At 49.5% G+C, this 19,730-nt stretch overlaps 1 protein-coding gene across 8 annotated transcripts; it reads right to left on the reverse strand.

The window, feature by feature from the left end:
* Positions 1–301: 301 nt before the first annotated feature.
* Positions 302–19,680, reverse strand: SIRT3 (sirtuin 3). 8 transcript variants are annotated; one of them, XM_060607666.3, is made up of 8 exons: positions 19,161–19,680; positions 15,024–15,171; positions 13,833–14,021; positions 13,509–13,741; positions 11,823–11,923; positions 6,205–6,366; positions 2,274–2,483; positions 302–833 (listed from the first exon to the last, which is right to left on the reverse strand). In XM_060607666.3, the coding sequence occupies exons 1-8, from the start codon at positions 19,213–19,215 to the stop codon at positions 813–815; spliced, it is 1,119 nt and encodes a 372-aa protein (XP_060463649.3). In that variant the 5' UTR covers positions 19,216–19,680; the 3' UTR covers positions 302–812. The 8 variants fall into 8 exon arrangements, with proteins under 8 accessions (XP_060463649.3, XP_060463650.3, XP_078290038.2 ...); XM_060607667.3 differs by lacking the exon at positions 13,833–14,021; XM_078433912.2 differs by lacking the exon at positions 15,024–15,171 and having other exon boundaries at positions 19,161–19,333.
* Positions 19,681–19,730: the final 50 nt, after the last annotated feature.

Below are 19,730 nucleotides of genomic sequence, written 5' to 3' on the forward strand. Positions count from 1 at the left end.
GGGCTGGGGGCCAGCCAAGGTTTCTAAATGACTTAAGGCCTTCCATAACTTAGATGTCAATCCTAGAGGCATTATTGGGAAGGCCTGGTGGAGAGTGGGGACGGGGTGGTTAGATGCCGGAGCAGGTGAACATGGCCTGACGCCCTTCCGCGAGGGGTGTTGGTGCTCCGTGGGAAGTGGCACTGGGCTCACCTCCAGGGTGAATCCAGGGGCATGTTCTCCATCCTTGGGTTATTCTAGTGGGAGGAATGCCCACACACCCCTCAAGGTCCCCTTTCTACAGCCACTGTTAACACCTGTATTCCCTTAAGGAGACCAAAGAGTTTATTTCATGCCAGAAATGAATAAAGTTTCTTTAATTAAAAATAACATTACTAAGGAGACCAACATACTCAAGGACCCTATTCTATTACTTGGGACCCAGGACCATGCCTTGGGAGTGACTAAGGCCACTCAGCCAGAGACTGGGTCCTTCTAACAGACCGAGATGCCAAGCCCTTCAGATGGAGACCTGGACACATGGCTGATCCAGTCGGGGCTTTCCGTTGGTCTGTTTGAGTTCAAGCTGTCAAAGCTTTTGCAGTCAGCCTCAGCAGACTGAAGAGTCCCAACAGCAGAAAGGTGCCAGTGTGACGGGTGGCCTGTGGTGTGAGCACAACACGACCGGTCGGCACAGAGCTCATGACCTGGGCAGCCTCATTCTTCCTTAGGCCGCAGGTTCCAGTTCAGCCAAAACTGTTTCCTTAGCGGCGGGCAGTGACTCCATGGAACCATTTCTGGTCCCGGGAGTGGTGGGGGGACCAGCCATCACCCTATCTGTCCCGTCCATTGAGCTGGAACACAAAGAAGGGAAATCAGTCCTGCAGATCTCAGGGCCTGGGTTTGAACTATCATAAAACAAAAGCTTTTCTGCCTCTGCCAATGCTGCTGTTGAGCCAAAGTAACATGATGCCAGCACGGCTGGGCAAAACTGGGTGGCTAAATGGAGGGCTTCATTTAAGTGACCATGTGAAATGTTCTGGAGCTCACGTGCTCAAGATTATGCACTATTTGGCAAAGCAACCTAAACTGGACTGCAGCCCGTCCCTTGACGTTTACTCTTGGATGGCACCTCTTTTTAAATACATAAACCCCTAAGACCAGGACCCACTTTACATAGATTTCTGTAAGACCAGAAAATGCACAGGTCAAATCCCCGGGGCCACGTGACTTAGTGTTGTTCCTGTATGGGAGTGGGACGCCAGAGCCAGGAAGCGGCCGGGCGGGTCTGACCAGGGCACCTACCCTCCTCTCGGCGTGTGAGGTACACGCTTCAGTGCTACCTCCACTCTCTGCTTCCCTCAAACGACCGAGCAGCATAACTGGTATTTCAATTGAGATGACGAGTGACGCCAGCCTACGTGTTAGCCATTAGAGCCAAACTCTGGAGGGGAAGGCTAGAAAAAACCGTGGCCATCGTGTCCACTGCGTGTGGAAATCGTGTGAAGTCTCCTATCCTTAATAAGCCTTATTCTTCTCTCTTGGGTTCAACTTGGTAAGAAACCAGCTGCTTGGGGCTATTGCCAGTGGAGGTGAGGGGAAGGCCTGACCCACGGCCCTGAGCCCTGAGGCAGTCACAGCTGAAGAGTAAGGCTGTCCCCAGACCTCTGCCCCGTCCCCTTTGGGCATTGTCACATGATTGTCTCTGTGAGACAAACAGACTTCAAATGCTTAATGCTGCCTCCTTTAGAAAATAACCTCTCATATCAAGGCTACACATGCTGATTCTTACGGGAAACTGCATTTTCTGTAAGTTCACTTGTTACAGGTCTGAAACCTGGAAGGTACCAAGGGTCTTTGGCCTTCTACCCTGAGCACATTGTCAGGCCAACGGCTCTCACGCTGATGATCTCCCGAAAGCCTCCCCGAGGTGGGCTTCATCCCACACCGCACAGGCACAGACTTCAGCTCCTCAAACTTCGGCTCAGAGCCACACCTTGGCCTGGAGCTGCTTGGTGCCGCTTTATTTTAGGGACAAAAGGCAATGCTGCTCTGTGATGCGAGGACAACCCCAGTCCACCGGGACCAAGTCACGGCTCTGCCAGTGGAGAGCAGGCATCTAGCATCCCTTCTTCATGTCCACACGGAGGTGGCCCTGGGCAGCGGCCGGTACGGGGTTAACAGCCAGTATTTGCTAGTTCTGTTTTAGCCAGACAGGGTTCCACACCAGGTGGGCCCAGACCCCCAAGCAGTGAGGAAGGCAGCCCTGGAGATGACCCGCTCACAGTCCGTACCTTCTCGGCTTCCTGCCGCATGAGGTCCTGCAACTCTTCTGTCCAGCCCAGAAGCTCCACCAGCCTTTCCACGCTGTGAACCATATCCCCTAGCTGGACCACGTCCCTGCTGCGAGGACGCCAAGCAAAGGGCCCCACCAGGTCCCGGTTGATGAGCAGTCGGGGCACCGAGCTCCGCACGGCCTCAGACAAGCTGGCAAAAGGTTCTACCTGAAAAATTGCCCAGAAGTGAGGAGCACAGTGCCCACCCTCCGAGCCCCTCGGGACACAGACTGACAGTAAGACCTCGGGTACAGGGAAAACTCACCACCTATTTCGTTTCTTCCCGTCACACTGTCAGCTTGGTCTCCATGCTTGGGTTCCTCCCTTCCCGAGCCTCCCTCCTGCCTGCGTCCCTCTTTCCGCCTCCCACATGTCCTGGCCTCTGTGGGTCTCTCTGCCCAGGCACATCTGAGCTCCAGCAACTATGCTCCACCTTACCCTCCTCCCAGCAGCATCTGGTTGGGCCACCCACGCTCCCTGGGAGCAAGGACCTGGCCCCACAGAGGGCTCCTGACATGCCCAGCAGAGAGGGTGCCCCACTTTTCCACAGCCCTCACCATCCAGACCTCCAGAGAGTCCTAACTCGGTGACTTTGGGCTTCTTCATGCTGCTTCCAAGTGAAATTTCCATTAGAAATTAGAAACAGATTATTAAATGGTATTGAGACTGCCTCATTATCTGGGACGAAAATGCTCAACTCCTGCCTTCATTGAAAAAATTTCAAATGAGTGAAAGGTTTAAATGTAAACAAAATAGTTCTTAAAGAAAGTTTAGGGTTCATAAGTAAAGGTAGGGAAAGACTTTTCAGGCCTGATAGTGAAGTCAGATCAGACAAAGGAAACTCATGACAGGTCTGACTATGTAATACTGTCACATTATCATCTACATAAAAATACTATGCAGAAAAATAATTTTTTAAACTTTATCATCATAAACAAACTGCAAAAATATTTACAACATGTGAGAAATAGTTTATATTTCTAATTGCTAAACTAATTTATAAACATTTTATTTAATGAATTTATATTGCTAATTTATAGACCAACTAAGAAAATAACTTAATGAAAAATGGACAAGAGATACAAATATGCAATCCAACGAGAACACAGTGATCAATAAACATGAAAAGACGAACTTCACTCTTAATTACAGACATGTTAAATATCCCTCCCTTTCTCTCTCTCTCACATACACACTTATTTCTTTCTAGCCAATCAGATGGATGAAAACTTAAAGACAGGTAATGTTTGCTGTCAGTGAGGATGTGGGAAAATGGCCCACATCTGTTGGTGGCAATGTAATTAGTGTATCTTTCTGGAAAGCAACTTCTCAATATTTCTTTGCTACAAAAGTACTCACATGAATGTGCAAATGTGTATGTGGTTATTCACTACATCATTTTAAATATAATATCTATTATTTTTGTTGCCCATCAACAATAAATTTTGTCATACATCTGTCATCCCTATCTTAAAACTCTCAGGGCTCAGGGGCACCTGGGTGGCTCAGTCAGTTGAGCATCCAACTCTTAATTTCGGCTCAGGTCACGATCTCACAGTTCATGGGATCGAGCCTCACGTCAGGATCTGCACTGAGCATGGAACCTGTTTGATATTCCCTCTCTCTCTCTCTCTCTCTCTCTCTCTCTCTCTCCCTCTGCCCCTCTCCCACTTGTGTGCACTCTCTCTCCCTAAAGTAAAAAAAAAAAACAAAAAAACAAAAAAAAACCTCTTGGATCTGGGTGTGTTCCAGAATTCAGAATATTTCACATTTTAGAAAACGTCACATGATTTATATACCATATATTATGTCACACCTCAGTGACATCCGGAGGGGTGATCCATAACCAAGTGCATTAATATTTCCTCCACGCGGCATATGAGATAAAGTCTAAGCCACACTGCAGATTGCTCGGTGCTTACAGACAAGCACTCTGCTTTGGGGCTCCCGGCTGGAACCTTGTATCGGCATTTGTCAGGGACACTAGGGGTGCTGACAAGCTAGGTCTCTCTGCACTTCTGGTTAAGATCACCACATCTGTGCAGCGCAGAAGCCTGTGAGGACACGGCAAAACACTCACGGTGCTGGTAGAACAGAAGAGATTCTTTAATTCACTCTGCATCTCTACCTAATGTGTACATTTTTTAAAACAAGCATGTGGTACTTTTAGAATCAAAGAGAAAGGCTATTTTCATTTCACTTAAAAAATACGGGAGGGCTGGTGGCCCCAATGTCCATCACCAGTAGCCAGCACAGGGCAGCCAGACTCAGCACCACATGCCGCTGGCACCATGGCCCTGGCCCTCTGCCTGTCCCCTAGGCCCACCCCTCCAACCAGGCCCAGGGTGGGCATCACGGGTCTGTCCACGCTCTGGGCTCTTCCGGCTGCTCACTGCGCCAGCCCAGGTCATACCTCTGCTCCTTCCTGGACTCCAGATGCAGGAATCCACCTCCCACCGCCCTCATCCACTCGACAGCCCAAAACAGCCCTCGAACCAGTGTGCCGGAGGCCAAGATCCCCCAACCTGCCCGCTAGGCTTCTCAGCCTCAGGAAACCAGCTCCATCCTTGTGGTCACTCAGGTCACAAGCCCGGAGCCCTGCGGGGGTCCGCACTCTCCCACCCGGTGTTCCTTTAAACACCTGGGCGCCAACGCCCTCTGCAGCGTTACCTGGCCAACCACCGTCGCCACCTGGCCACCACCTGCAAGGCCTCTACTGGCTCTCCCACCACCTCACCGTGCACCATGGCACACTCATGACACAGCACCCACAGGGTCGGGAGGTCAGACCTTTGTCACTGCTGGTCACGGGCAGTTTCCACTGCCAGACACCCTCAGCTGACACCTGCATCTCCCTGGCCTCAGCTCCAAGGTCACCTTCCTGACTCGGCCGTGCAAACCAACCACGTCGATATCACGACCAGCTCACAACCCTTCCCAGCCTTCCTGTCCCATTTGTTACTTCTCCAGCTGCTGTCATCTGAAACTGTGTCACTTGCTTACACCATCTTACTGTGTCTGTCCAAAGCACTGGAACAGCGGGCACACCACTCTAGGCCTCCGTGGCTGCCCGGGCTCTGAATACAGGCCTTTCTGGCCCTTCTGGCCCTTGCTGCCTACATCCAATTAGGCAGAGCTCATTGCAGGGTCTCATTCTTGCTCTTGATTCCTTTACAAAGTTCCTGAGCTCCAGATCCAGATGCAGAATAGCTTCTGGAATGTGTCCATGAGTGTCTCCCAGGCACCTCAAACACACATGTGCAGAACTGAGCTCGGCACCCTCCCTCTAAATTCCTCCTTACCAACCAATGCCCTGAGGACCCATAGACAGCCAGACCACTCCCTCCCCTGTCCCTGGTGCAGCCAGTCCCTCTCCCTGCCCTCTCTCAGTCACGTGGTCTGACTGTGCCCACAGCCCTGCCTTCTTGAGGACTAGCCCTCCTGGACATCTTGCTTCAGTCCCCATCCCACTCATCAGCGATCTCTCTCTGACCCAAGAGGCACAAGCTATGTCCCTGGTCCCATCCTTTCAAGTCTATCACTGCTTCTAGCACAAAATTGGCCTCTGTGATGTGGCCTGGGAAGTCTGTCCCTCTCTACCTGTCCACACCCCTCCCTTCTCCCTTCCCTTCACATGCTGTGCCCCACCCACACTGACAGCACCTCCAAAGCTGAGCATCCTCCCTCCTCCCCATTCTGCCCAGGCTTCCACTCCCTAGGCCGGGAATACCTGTGCTTCCGCACCAGATGAACCCATTCATCTTCTGAAGCTGGGACACCAGGGGGCTCTGAGAGCATCCGGAGCTGGCCCACCAGCCCCACCTCTTCCACCCTATCTTCCTAGCCTCCTCCCCACACACTCAGCCCACCACTGGGCCTGCGGACAAACCTCCAGGGAGGTCCCGAGGATAAGCAGCACATCTGCCATGGGGAAATCAACCACATGTAGCAAGAACCTCTGGGGCAGCGTCTCCCCAAAGAACACGATGTCGGGCTTCACGATGCCAGTGCAGATTGGACAGCGGGGGATCCTGTCCACCATCACTTCGGCCTGTGTAACACAAATAGAAAATGAACCAAGGAAGATATCACAACACACTTTAAGAGATGGCTCTTGGAGCGCCTGGGTGTCTCAGTCGGTTGAGCGTCTGACTTCAGCTCAGGTCATGATCTCACAGTCCGTGAGTTCAAGCCCCACGTCAGGCTCTGTGCTGACAGCTCAGAGCCTGGAGCCTGCTTCTGATTCTGTGTCTCCCTCTGTCTCTGCCCCTCCCCTGCTCATGCTCTGTCTCCAAAATAAATAAATTTTAAATAAATAAATAAATAAATAAATAAATAAATAAATAAAATAAAAGATGGCTCTTAGGGTGTCTGGGTGGCTCAGTTGGTTAAGCATCTGACTCTTGTTTTCAGCTCAGGTCATGATCTCACAGTTTGTGAGTTTGAGCCCCGCATTGGGCTCTATGCTGACAGCATGGAGCCTGCTTGGGACTCTCTCTCTCTCTCTCTCTCTCTCTCTCTCTCTGCCTGCCTCCCTCCCTCCCTCCCTCTCTCTGCCTCTCCCCCAGTCAAGTGTGCTCTCTCTCTCAAAATAAATAAATAAATTTAAAACAAATAAATAAAAGATGGCTCTTAATAAGGGGAGAAAGAGGGGGGGAGCAAGCCAAGAAACAGACTCTTGACTACAGAGAACACACTGATGGTTACCAGAGGGGAGGGGTTTGAGAGATGGGCTAAATAAGGGATGGGAATTAAGGAGGACATTCGTGTTGAGCAACAGGCGATGTATTGAAGTGTTTCATCACTATATTGCACACCTGAAACTAATATAACTCTGTGTGTTACCTAACCTGGATTTAAATAAAAACTTAAAAAAAAAAAAAAAAAAAAGGAATCAAGACTGTGGCACTAGTGAAGGACCAGACCAGAAACCCTAGAAGCAGACTCACATAAGCACAGCCAACCAAATTTCTCCTCTTCAACAAACAGCTGAGCATTATGAAAATTAATACAGGGAGACCTTGCTAATGTGGACTCAGGAGGCTGGAAGGAGCCATACCACTCACCATCAATCACACAAAGAAGTGTCAACTAGACCCAACAGAAGAACCCTCAACAGGAGAGAACCACCAATGACAGGCCCAACCAGGGAAGAAATGCACCACCTCCCCTACATCAAATCAACCACTCCAGTGACTCAGCGAGCAAGACAACATCAACTCCATGACCTGGTTCTCCAGCCTCTCCAAACTCCCTCCCTCCTCTCCATCAAATAATGTCCCTCTCCTTTGTTGGCTGGACTTGCCTACAGTTTTGTCATAGCTTGCTTGTCCCAAATAGCAATTTTCAACTATTCCTGAATAAACCCATTTCCCTGGTAAAATAACTGAAAGGGCTATGTTTAAGGAAAACATTACTAGGTGTCAGAAGTGGGATGCAGGAAGGACGCACACACACATCCCCAACCCCACCCAGCGACTGAGGCTGGTGAGCAAACAAACAGGTGCCAGCACCCTCAGCGCCAGCTGGGCTCACTGCTTCCTCACCAACCCTGGGGTTTGAATGTGAGTTTTCTCCTGGATTTGTGCTTCACTCTCTGTTTTGAGCTCTCCAGACTTTATTCAGGACCTGCCCTAAGGCTTCATCCTTTCAGAGAGTACTCATGTGGCCTTTGTCTGACTCCTTTCTAGAGCCCGGCTATTCCTACTGGGGCTGTGCTGTTCAGGAATTTTCCTCTTGGCTCTGGAGAAAAGCCTCTGGGAAATGGGATCCCAGTGATCAAAATGCTTTGAGGGTGCCCCTGCCCCCACTCTTCTGGGAGCCCTGCCGGTTCCATGATTAAAAAGTGTGCTCCCTCCTCACGTGCATTCTTATATGGACTAACTTAACAAAAAACAATTTACAACTTCAATGGCCATTATGGGGAACTTTCGAGCTCCCCAAATTTCCCTTCCTCACAACTCAATCGGACAGCCATGGGCTCTAAAATTGTCAAAACTGAATTGGATGCTTATTTTCATTGATACCTTGAGGCTTCCAAACAGTTTCTGGATTCAAAGTCTGCCTTTTTGCAAAATACTATTTGTAAACTAACCAAGGCAGGCAAACAACTGAAAGATGTCCACATGGCTTCTGAGGCCTTGTCCCCTCCCCATCTTCTTTGTCTCCTGACAGGTGGGGTGGCCTTGCGCTCAGGCCCCACCTCTGGCACAGTTTCCCTCTCTTCTCTCCTCACTGTCCCCAACCCCCCTCTACCTATCTCTCATTCTAGCCCTTTTGCTGAGCTTCCTTTTCCCTCCAAACTTCTCCTCACCCCTCCTCTCCCAAACCTATTACTACCCACCCCTCTACAGTTAACTCTGCTGGGGGTCCCAAAGAACACCCCATTGTTTACGTTGCCTGGATTAAGGCTGAGTTTTGAGCCATAGTGAAAGAGTTTCCTAAAGTGACTGAGACCCCATAAATTTGCTGAAGAATTTAACACAGTTATTCAAATTTACTAATCTGAGTGCTCAGATTTATATCAATGGGTCCACATGCGTGTTGGTGAGGGTCGGGCCAAACACTGGATGAAAACATCCTAATAGGAACATCCTGGAAGGGATTTAAAGAAACAGATGCCTAAGTTTTGGGAAGATGCTAGAATACTTGCAAGAAATCACCACTGAGTATTGGGGAAGGTCATCAAAAGACAAAACTGCCAGTTGACCTATGGTCTGGACCCGGCACCTGGGAGCTCCTCACTCCCCCCCCCTCCCCCCCGTCCTTGGAACGCGGGTTCCACTTGCCTTCCCTGTCCCAGAGACTGCTCAAGGACACAGCCTGGAGGTGGTGATGTGCACAGTAGACGTGACCGAGCCCAGTTAAGGCCTCATTATAAACCTGTCGGATGTGGAGGTGGGTGCAGGGATCTGGTTGTCTTGCTGCTGCCCAGGAGGAGCCTCGCACATAAGTTCTCTTACTTACTAAACTGCCACCTACAGGAGCGCCTGGGTGGCTCGGTCGGTTAGGCGTCCAACTTCGGCTCAGGTCACGATCTCGCGGTCTGTGAGTTCGAGCCCCGCGTCGGGCTCTGTGCTGACAGCTCAGAGCCTGGAGCCTGTTTCAGATTCTGTGTCTCCCTCTCTCTGACCCTCCCCTGTTCATGCTCTGTCTCTCTCTGTCTCAAAAATAAATAAACGTTAAAAAAAAAATTTTTTTTTTAAATAAACTGCCACCTACAAACCTAGAGTGGTCACCTCTTTGGTCTTTCCCTGTCCTCCACAGATAAAGGATATCCTCCTCTGATAAAGGACTGCTATACAAAATACACAAAAAATTCTTAAAACTCAACAACAAGAAAATCAGCAACCTAATTAAAACATGGGCCAAAGAACTAAATACACAGCTCGCCAAAGACAATATACAGGTAGCAAATGAGCATTTGAAAAAATATTCCATGGGGCGCCTACGTGACTCAGTCGATTGAGCATCAGACTCTTGATTTTGGCTCAGGTCATGATCCCAGGGTCGTGGGACCAAGCCCCACATCAAGCTCCACACTGCTGAGCATGGAATCTGCTTAATATTCGCTCTGCCCCTCTCCTCACTTCATGCTCTCTCTCCAAAATAAAAACAAATTTTTTTTAAAGAAGATACTCCATGACTTACGTCATCATGGAGTTGCATAAGACGATACGATACCATCGCACACCTATCTCAACAGCTAAACTCTAGAACTCTGACAACACCAGATGCTGCTCTCATCATTGCTGGTGGAAATGCAAAATGGTACAGCTACACTGGAAGGCACTAAGCTAACATGCTCTTACAATACAATCCAGCAATCAGATTCCTTGGTATTTACCCACGAGTTGAAAAACTTATATCCACACAAAAACCTGCACACAGATGTTTATAGCAGCTTTATTAATAAATGCCAAAACTTAGGAACAACCAAAGTGCCTTTCAGTACATAAATGGATAAACTGTGGTCCATCTAGACAAGGGAATATTATTCAGCACTAAAAAGAAATGAGCTATGAAGCCATGAAAAGACAAGGAGGAAATGTAAATGCATCTTAGTAAGTGCAGGAAGTCAGTCTGAAAAGGCTGCTCACTGTATGATTCCAACTCTGACATTCTGGAAAAGGCAAAACCATGGAGACAATAAACGGATCAGTGGTTGCCAGGGATTGTGCTGGGAAGCACTGACTGAGTAGTGGGTAAAGGGTTTTCCTTTAGGGTGATGAAAATGTTCTGGAATCAGAGGTGGTGTTTGCACGACACTGTAAATATATTAAATGCCAATGAATTATATACTTTAAAATGTTTAATTTTACGGGGGCGCCTGGGTGGCTCAGTTGGTTAAACATCCAACTTCAGCTCAGGTCATGATCTCACAGTTTGTGAGTTCGAGCCCCACATCAGGTTCTGTGCACACAATTCAGAGCCTGGAGCCTGCTTTGGATTCTGTGTCTCCCTCTCTCTCTGCCCCTCCCCTGTTCTTGCTCTCTCTTTCTCTCTCTCTTAAAAAGAAATAAACTTTAAAAAAAAAAACAGGTTTAAAAATGTTTAATTTTACGGTTACGTGAATTTCACATCATCGAAAAGTAAAAGACAAGGCCCTATTCCTCATCAATATTTCAGACCTTCATCTTTATTTAAAATTTTCCAGCTTGTCCTATTGCACTTTGAGAAACCCATCCTACAGAAATATTGCCAGAAGTACACAAGGGTATAAGCATGAGTGTCACTGATGCATTATTTTTAATAGTAAAAATCAGAAACATCAAAAAATGTCCCACAGTAGGTGAGTGGCTAAATGTATTACTCTAGTTACTAAAAACAGTAAGCAGAGCTGTGGTTACTGACACAATAAATCCATGAAATTTTGTTCTGTAACAGAGCAGGTTGTAGATTAAGGTTAATAATCCTGTAGCTAAAAAAAAAAAAAAAATTGGTCACTGTGTGTTGTAGGTACATAGATATGGTCATGTATGTTTATATATACCTTTTTTTATTTTTTTAAAGCTTATTTATTTATTTTGTGAGAGAGAAAGAGGGAGAGAGAGGAGTGGGGGAGGGGCAGAGAGAAAGGGAGAGAGAGAATCCCAAGGAGGCTCCACACGGAGCCTGACAAGGGGCTTGAACTCATGAACCATGAGATCATGGCCTAAGCCCAAATCAAGAGTCAGTCTCTTAATCGACTGAGCCACCCAGGTGCCACGCCCCTCCCCTTTTTTTTAAAGGCTTGTAACATTACATACCAAACTGTTAAAGTGGGCTGTAGGAATCGGCCGAAGGGAAATCCATTTTCCCCATTTCCCTACACATGCCTTATCTCCCCACGTATTTCTTAATTTTTGACAGGCATATATTACTTTTCCAATTTAAAAATAAAGAAAAACATTTCACACCATTACTGTTCTGTTGTTCTTCTAATACAATGCTTCTAAAACGTCACTTCTCCGGATCACTCCCACCGCAGAGTGCAGAAGGGAGAGAACTGCCAGCATGACAACTCACCCAAACGTCCTTCCCTGGGAAGGGCCTTCGGCAGACAGTGCACGTGGCAGAGGCAAAGGATCCGTGAGCTTCAACCAGCTTGGAGGCAGGGATGCCAGCCACTGAAATTCAAGCCAAAGCAAAGTGCTGCTGGCTCTGGGGTGGGTGCACAGGCCCCCAAGCATGGCTCTGAGCCTGGCAGGTCCCCAGAGGCAGTCACAACCCTCGTGCAAGCCTGGCGTCCCTGCCTCCGCCACCTCCAGATGACGCCCCACTGACCAGAATGAGCACCGATGGAGCCAAACCAAGGTTAAAATGAGGCCTGTCAACAAGTTTGATGTAAGTTCAGATAAAATTATATTTAATAACTAGGAAAACATTTTCTATTCTACAGATACCCAGTAAAAGTGAAAAAACGGTACAAAGACAGTTTCCAAAAAACTATAGAAAAACAGAGGTAACTTACTATGACAGTTGTCTGTTCCCACTGTCAGCTTCTGGGCTGTGGGCGGACAGACAGTCCCAGCTGCAAGTGGCTTCCGCTATCCCCGCCATGGTCCTAAATCTCCATACGCTACAGCCCACAAGCCAGAGCTCGCGCCTTCGCACGGGCCTGCCTGCTGCAACTCCAGAAGAAGAGGTCGCCCCCACAGGGGTTCCACTGCTGCCTATGGGGCTGCAAGCTGCAGAATCCTTCTGGCAAGGAATTATTTTCCTGGAGTTGAGGTGACTACTTTCTTCAAATCACCAGATGTCTGCAGCCTGGCCGAGCGGATGCTGGCTCACTAAGAGTCAGCACTCGTTGGAATCTGCCCATAAGAGAAAGGCTCAGCCACGCTTCTCTAAGATGCGGTCAGCAGCCAGTACGATCTGTGAATCACTGGTCGTGGCCGCCCTCGGGACAGTCAGGAAACCATTACACACAGAGTTTGGTAATTCTAAGGCATTAATAGCGATTTCTTTGATATCGTAGTTATGATATCGTAGTTATGATTTTTAAATCTTTATTTTCTAGAGTTACCCACTGAAGTACTTACAGATTGTTTACAGATTAAGTTTATGATGTGAGGGATCTGCTCCAAAATAACGGGGTGAGAGAAAACGTGGGGGAAAGAAGACACAGATGAAGTGAGGACTGGCTGTGAGGAGGACGTGACGGCTCGTTACGTTCTCTCTACTTTTCTGTGCTCAAAACATTTCACAATAAATTTCTTGAAAAATAAATCATCACTGGAGCTCCTGGGTGGCTCAGTCAGTTGAGCGTCCGACTTCGGCTCAGGTCACGATCTCGGGGCTCGTGAGTTCGAGCCCCGCGTCGGGCTCTGTGCTGACGGCTCGGAGCCTGGAGCCCACTTCGGATTCTGTGTCTCCCTCTCTCTCTGCCCCTCCCCCACTCACGCTCTGTCTCTGTCTCAAAAATAAATAAACATTAACAAAAATTTTTTTAATTAAAAAAAAAAGAAATCGTCGTATCAGATTAGCAAACTAAAGCTCTCAATCGTCACCTTTAGCTCTATCCAAAACTCATAGCCCAACAAGTATGCCAAGACATCAGGTCCACCAACGAGGTCCCGACAGTGGCCCTTAAAGACACAGTGGACATTTCTGTCAGGGATGAAGGCAAAACAAGCCGGCTTGAAATGAGTCACAGGGGAGGGGAGAAGCAGTCCCTGCAGAAGAAGAGGCGTGGACAGGTGGAGAGCTCACCTCTCTCGAGCCCATCGATGTTCTGTGTGTAGAGCCGCAGAAGCAGCCCCTTGTCGTGGAGCAGGCGGAGGAAATAGTGTATGACATTGGGCCTGTAGCTCCCGGGGTGCAGCTCCTTGGCCAGAGCGAAAAAGGGCTTGGGGTTGTGATGGAAGAAAGTGAGCTCGAAAATGGCCTCAGGGTATGGGAGGTCGTACCGCTGCAGGTTGCTGTACAGGCCGCTCCTTGGAGACCTGCAAGGAGGGGCAAGACGCCCTGAGCCCCGTGAGGCGGGCCGCACAGCGGACCAGGGTGGTGAGGGAGGATCTAGGCACTGCAGGGCACCTGAAGTCCGGAATGCCGCTGGGCGTGCTGACGCCGGCCCCCACCATGACCACTGCCTTCTGGCAGGCTCCGGCTCGAATCAGCTCAGCTATGTCCTGGAGAAAAAGCTTCTCCTTGCCGTTGCCTCCGCTTCCAAAGATGCTTGAGGCACTAGCAGAAGAAGATATAGGTCTTCTTCCACCTGTAATGCTGACAGAAAAGGAGAGTGGCCAGGTGACTGTGACAGTCAAGCTCATGCTAGCCCTGCCATGACCCCCACCATGGAGAACGACCATACACTTCCCTCCTGTCCCCCCAGATGATCACTTTCTCATCATCGATGACTACTGGGCTGAAAGAGAAAGAAGTCTCAACTTAAAAATCAAAACTTCTTTGGGAGCAAAAAAAATCAGGTTAGTCAGACCTGTGCAAACAAGGAATGCGTCACGTCTTAACTCCTGTTACCCAATGCCAGTGCGAAAAGAAGAGGGTTGCTCACCAGAGGTGTGGGGGCTCCATGGGGGGCTCTGGACATGCTCTCTGCAGAGCCATACACTGTAGCATACCCGAGATGTGACAAACAGGCAGTGACCTTTAAAGAAAGCTAAATGTCCCAGGCTTTACACCGAATCTTATCAGGAGGAAAAGTGGTTCTAGAGACCATTCCAGAAAGAAACATGCCCTGGCAGCTAGGGATTCACACTGCCACAGAGACTTGATCTTCAACGTCTGCAGCTGTTCAGGAAGCTGCTCATATTATGCAGCTGCCAAAGGAACCCCACCACCAAGGTAAGGGGGTGGGCACACTCAGCCCAGGCTCTCTCTGCAAAGCACCAGAAGACTTCTCAAGTCACCCGCAGAAGCCAGGAGCCAAAACACTCACAGGGCTAAGTATTAGGAATAGGAGATGGTCTCCCATAGGAAAAAAGAGCCAGACACAATAAACAAATCACAGGCTCCAGCGAGGCCTCAGGACTTGGACGCTCAGAAAGCAACAGGAAGGGAAAAAAAAGCAATACAACTAACACAAAGCCAGTAGCACGGTCTGAACACATCCCACTGAGGCGAGGCTGCAGCTGTGGGAAATATGGGGCACCAGAGCCGCACCTCATATGGGCCTGGTAAGGCCTCCTGGGTTTACTGATCTGCCGTTCGGGCCCCTGCTTGGCGTCTAACCGAGCTGCATGACTCCTACATCTCCTGGCAACTCACCCAGAGTTCAGGGCTGCCAGCCCCACTGCACAGGACGCCTTTCTCACACCCCAAAGGCTGGCGGCCACCGCGTCTGTTCTTCCAGGGGAAGGCCCTTGATGACCCTTCCCCAGGACATCTCTGACTTCCGTATAGAGACTCCTCCACCCTGATGGGAAAAGAGATTCAACAGATGGAACCGACAACCCTCCCCAAACGAGTGATGAGCCTAACGTGAATACAGACATAAAAACAGGAAACTGAGAGTGTTTCTTTTACTCTTTTGTGATACAGGCAAGAAATAAGCACCCTAAAAGCACACCTCAGATACACATCAGGACAATTTAGAGTGTATCTTCTAGGAGTGTGGCCCTAACTTACTCTCCTGCGTGTTGTCTTTGTGTTCTTTTGCTCCTTACGAAACCAATTCAGGTCTCCCCTGAAGCTCTGTTCCCTACCCTAGCACAGCATACCCACCCCAGTGACACTTTCAGCCCCCACTATGCCCTCTTATATACCAACCCCCCCCCCCGTTTCAGCCAAACAACCGACTCCCTAGCTCTTGTATATGCCCTAAAATCAGCTCCTGCCTGAATGACCTTTCTCCACCTCAGCATGTCCAAATCTCCCACAGCAAGGCCAGGACCAAATGCCACCTCCTTCATGAAGCCACTGCTGAACCCCCGTGAGCAATCACTTTGCCCTCGTCGGGCTCCTGCTCCTTTTAGGGAGACTGACACCCCTTCCTCTCCTGCAGTGACCCTGTGCTGGCTTGCACACTCCACTCTGGGGTCAGGGGTTTGCTTGCTGCTCATGGTCCACTTGCCTCTGTGTCGTTGCCTCTCCCAGCATACAAAGCATCATCTTGGTTTTCAAAAGAACAGATTTCTAAAAGGTACGTAAAGAGAACGAGGAACATGACAAAGGAAAGCGTGCAGAGCTGAGGGCACCCAAAGGAGAATCAGAGCCCTGGCTCTGATGTCCCCTCATCACTCAAACACCCTGAGCCTCAGAGGCTCAAGTCAAGAGCAGGAAATGATTCTTTACAGTCTTGCTTATTAAGAAGATCTATAGCAGATCTTTCCCAGCAGAAAGTACAGAAAATACAGTAGAGAACACAGTGCTTCCCCTCCTCCCCACACTCCTGCAGAGATGCCCACAGACCCTAAAGGACGGTCTGCTGCATCGGAGACTTGCATGAAAGCACCTGTCAAGCAGTTCTTCTGAGTGCAAGTTGAGGAGGTTTCCAAAGGAAATTTTCTAAAGAAAACTGGCCAGATGGTCGGGAAGAAAAGAAAATCATCTGGCTCAAGCTCTACCTATTAAGCGCCCCACTTTACACAGCATCTAAAACAACTCTTCCCCTACAGTCTTCCTTCAAAAAATTTACTACATTCCTCCCAAATGCAACTGATTATAAGAAATACAAAAGGAATTTAAAAAGTTGTAATATGGGGCGCCTGTGTGGCTCAGTCGGTTGGGCATCTGACTTTGGCTCAGGTCATGATCTCGCTGGGTTTGTAGCTTCGAGACCCACGTCGGGCTCTGTGCTAACAGCTCAGAGCCTGGAGCTTCCTTCAAGTTCTGTGTCTCCTCCTCTCTCTGCCCCTCCCATGCTCGTGCTCTGTCTCTGTCTCTCAATAATAAATAAACGTTAAACATTTTTTTTAAAGTTGTAACATTGTGATTTATAGTAAATATGTTTTTGGTCTTCATCCCCAAACCCTTGGAGTCTCTAAGAGAAAAGGGAACATCTTTTGTTACAACAGTTGGTCTCCCGTCCTCAGTTCCTGAAGTCCCTTCGGAGCCACGAGGGGGAAGTGGGTGTCCTGTTCCGCATAAACAGCCCCTTTACACCACAACTGGGTTTGTGTCCATGAGGAGACTTTTGGAAGAGCCCTAAGGATGGGGGCTGGGTGCCAGGGGGAGCCAACTATGATTAGAGGGTTTGGAGTCTCCGTAAAAACGCAAAAGGAGGGGGTCCTGCGGGCTTCCGGGCTGGTGAATCACGTGCAGAAGGGTCCAGGGACCCTCGCACACCCCACCCTATGCATCTCTACATCCGGCCGTTCCTTCAGATCCTTTAATAGTCTTTGTAATAGACCTGCAATCTACGAAGTCAACTTGTCTTCCAAGTTCTGGGAGCCGCTCCAGCAAATTAACAGAACCAGAGGAGGGGGTCACGGAAACCAATTAATAGCTGGTGAGTCAGAAGCACAGGAGACAACCTGGATTGGCGTCTGAACTGGGGGCGGGCTTGTGGGACTGAGTCCTTCACCTGTGGTGCTTTCTTCAGGCAGGTAGAGTCAGAACTGAGTTACTTTGGTGGGACACCTGGCCAGTACAATAAAGGTTTCTTGGATAAACGAAAAACCCCTGGGTATCTATTAAACTCCTCGCCAACATTTAGTAGCTGTGTAAGGTTGCATCAAGTAGATGTACCATTACTTAAGTATTAATTCATTATTGGGCATTTAAGTTAGTTTCTTAACAACTGTGGGCCTTTAAGACATTCCCGTATGTATATTCAATTTCTAGGCAATGATGTAAAGGAAACCTGACTAACACGCGGTGGAGACCAACAGGAGGAGCTCTCACACGCACCCCTCACTCCCCCCACCCCCACCCCCTCACTCCCCGCAGCCCTTTGCATTCCCAATGGGGGAAAAAACCTGGGCTTCACAGCCCCGGGTGAGGAAGGAGGGTTTTCTCCCCTCCCTCTCCCCCAACAACCCAGCCAAGGAGGGACCATCACAGCCCAGCCAATGAGAGGCCAGCCCAGCCCAGCCAATGAGAAGCACTACACTCCAGCTCCCAGTTTATTTCGGAGGACTTTTTGCTTGTAACAGACTTCCCAAGCCCCATCCCCCTTCCTCTGTAAAACACCATTTCTCTCCTCTGTGCCTAGGACTTGCCTATGGTTTTGCCATAGCTTTCTAGTCTACATTTGGAGTTCTCTGCTATTCCTGAATAAATCCATTTTGCTGGCAATAACTAACATTTTATTTTTAAGGTTAACAGCAAAGATCCCAAAATGTACAATTACTGCATGGGGAACAATAAAAATGTATATATCTTTAGACCCAGGATTTCCACTACTAGGAGTTTATCCAAAAAGTGAGTACAAACAATGAACCTCGGCATTATTCCTAATAACTAAAGATTACAAACCGCTTAAATAAGAAAATTATTAAATACATTATGAAGCATCAATAGAATGGAATTCTACAGATCCCACCCCCAACCTAGGGCAGGGCGGTGCATCCTCAGTTTCCCCAGCAGGGACAGGCAGTGGGAGGAATCTGGTCACCAAGAAGCGGAGGCCAGATCTTGACCTCCCTCTGTGGGCACAGGAGCAACAGTTCCCTCCTCCTTGACCCTAAGCCCTTTCTTGTAAGGCGCGACAGGGCCTGGGGAGCTCTTCGTTGGGGCAGATCTGGTGGTTCCAATAAAAAGTCATACAAAAAAAAGAAACAAAAACAAATAAAAAAAAAAAAAAAAGGAATTCTACAGATCAGTATAAAAGACTGAGAAAGCGTTTATTTTTGAGATGAAAGTAACTCCCAAGACATATTGCTAAATATAAAAGGCAAGGTACAAAGTGTCAACTATGAACACACAAGTGTTGCTTATAAACATCAAAACTACGCAGGAGAAGGGGCGCCTGGGTGGTTTAGTTGGTTAAGCATCTGACTTTGGCTCAGGCCATGGTCTTGCCATTGGTGAGTTCGAGCCCGGCATCAGGCTCTGTGCTGACAGCTCCGAGCCTGGCGCCTGCTTGGGATTCTGTGTCTCTATCTCTGCCCCTCCCCTAATCGCACGCGCTCGCGCTCTCTCTCTCTCTCCCTCTCTCTCTCTCTCTCTCTCTCAAAAATAAATAAACATTAAAAAAGAATTTTTTTAATCCCGTGAGAAGAAACAAGAAACATGCCACGGCGGCCTCTGGAATATCCACTGAGCTGCGTGAACAGGAACTTGACATTTCAGGTTCTGCAGTGCCCCGCCGCGCACGCAGAGAAAGCACGACGCCCGCGCTCGCCGGGCACTGAACCGCAGCCACTCGCCTGCGCGGAGGAGCTCGTCCCCACCCTGGGCCCCGCCCGCCGCGCCCTACCCCAGAGGCTGCCGGCCCGCGCCCACCGACCGAGGCCCACTCACCTGCCGGGCCCCAGAGCCTGAGGGCGCAAAGAGCAGGCCGAACCCACCGTGCCATGTCCCAGCTGCTCCGCCGCCCGCTCGCGACCTTGTCCCCGAGGGCCACGTGTCCGCCTCCGCCGCGCGCCCCTCCCCGCGAGCCCAGGTTGGGATGGACGCCAGGTGGGGGCGGCTTCCTAGCCTGCTGAGCTCCCGTCTCTGGCCCTGGACACCAAACCAGGAGCCTGCATTTCTCTAACCTGCTGTCCCGCCGTTTTCAATCAGGAGGGTGATGGTGACACTTGGCGAGCGCTTACTACCGCCAGGAGTTACATTTACACTTAGTCCAGGAAGTTACTGTTATTATGGTCCCCGTTTGAGACGAGAAACTGCTGGTCACAAAGGCCGAGGCCACAAAGCCTGTCGATGGCCCTCCATCACAGGGCCACCAGGCCCTCGTACTCAAGGGCACAGCCAGCTGCGCGGGAAATCCGGTACAAACCCTGCAGAGAATTTCTTCCAAAGCAAGGGCGCGGTTACCCTGACAACCAGCGGGCGCCGCAGGCCGCGGGGACGCTCCCGGCCTGCCTCGCG

This window comes from Panthera onca, chromosome D1, assembly GCF_046562875.1.
Source record: "Panthera onca isolate mPanOnc1 chromosome D1, mPanOnc1 haplotype 2, whole genome shotgun sequence".
Classification (NCBI taxonomy): Eukaryota; Metazoa; Chordata; class Mammalia; order Carnivora; family Felidae; genus Panthera; species Panthera onca.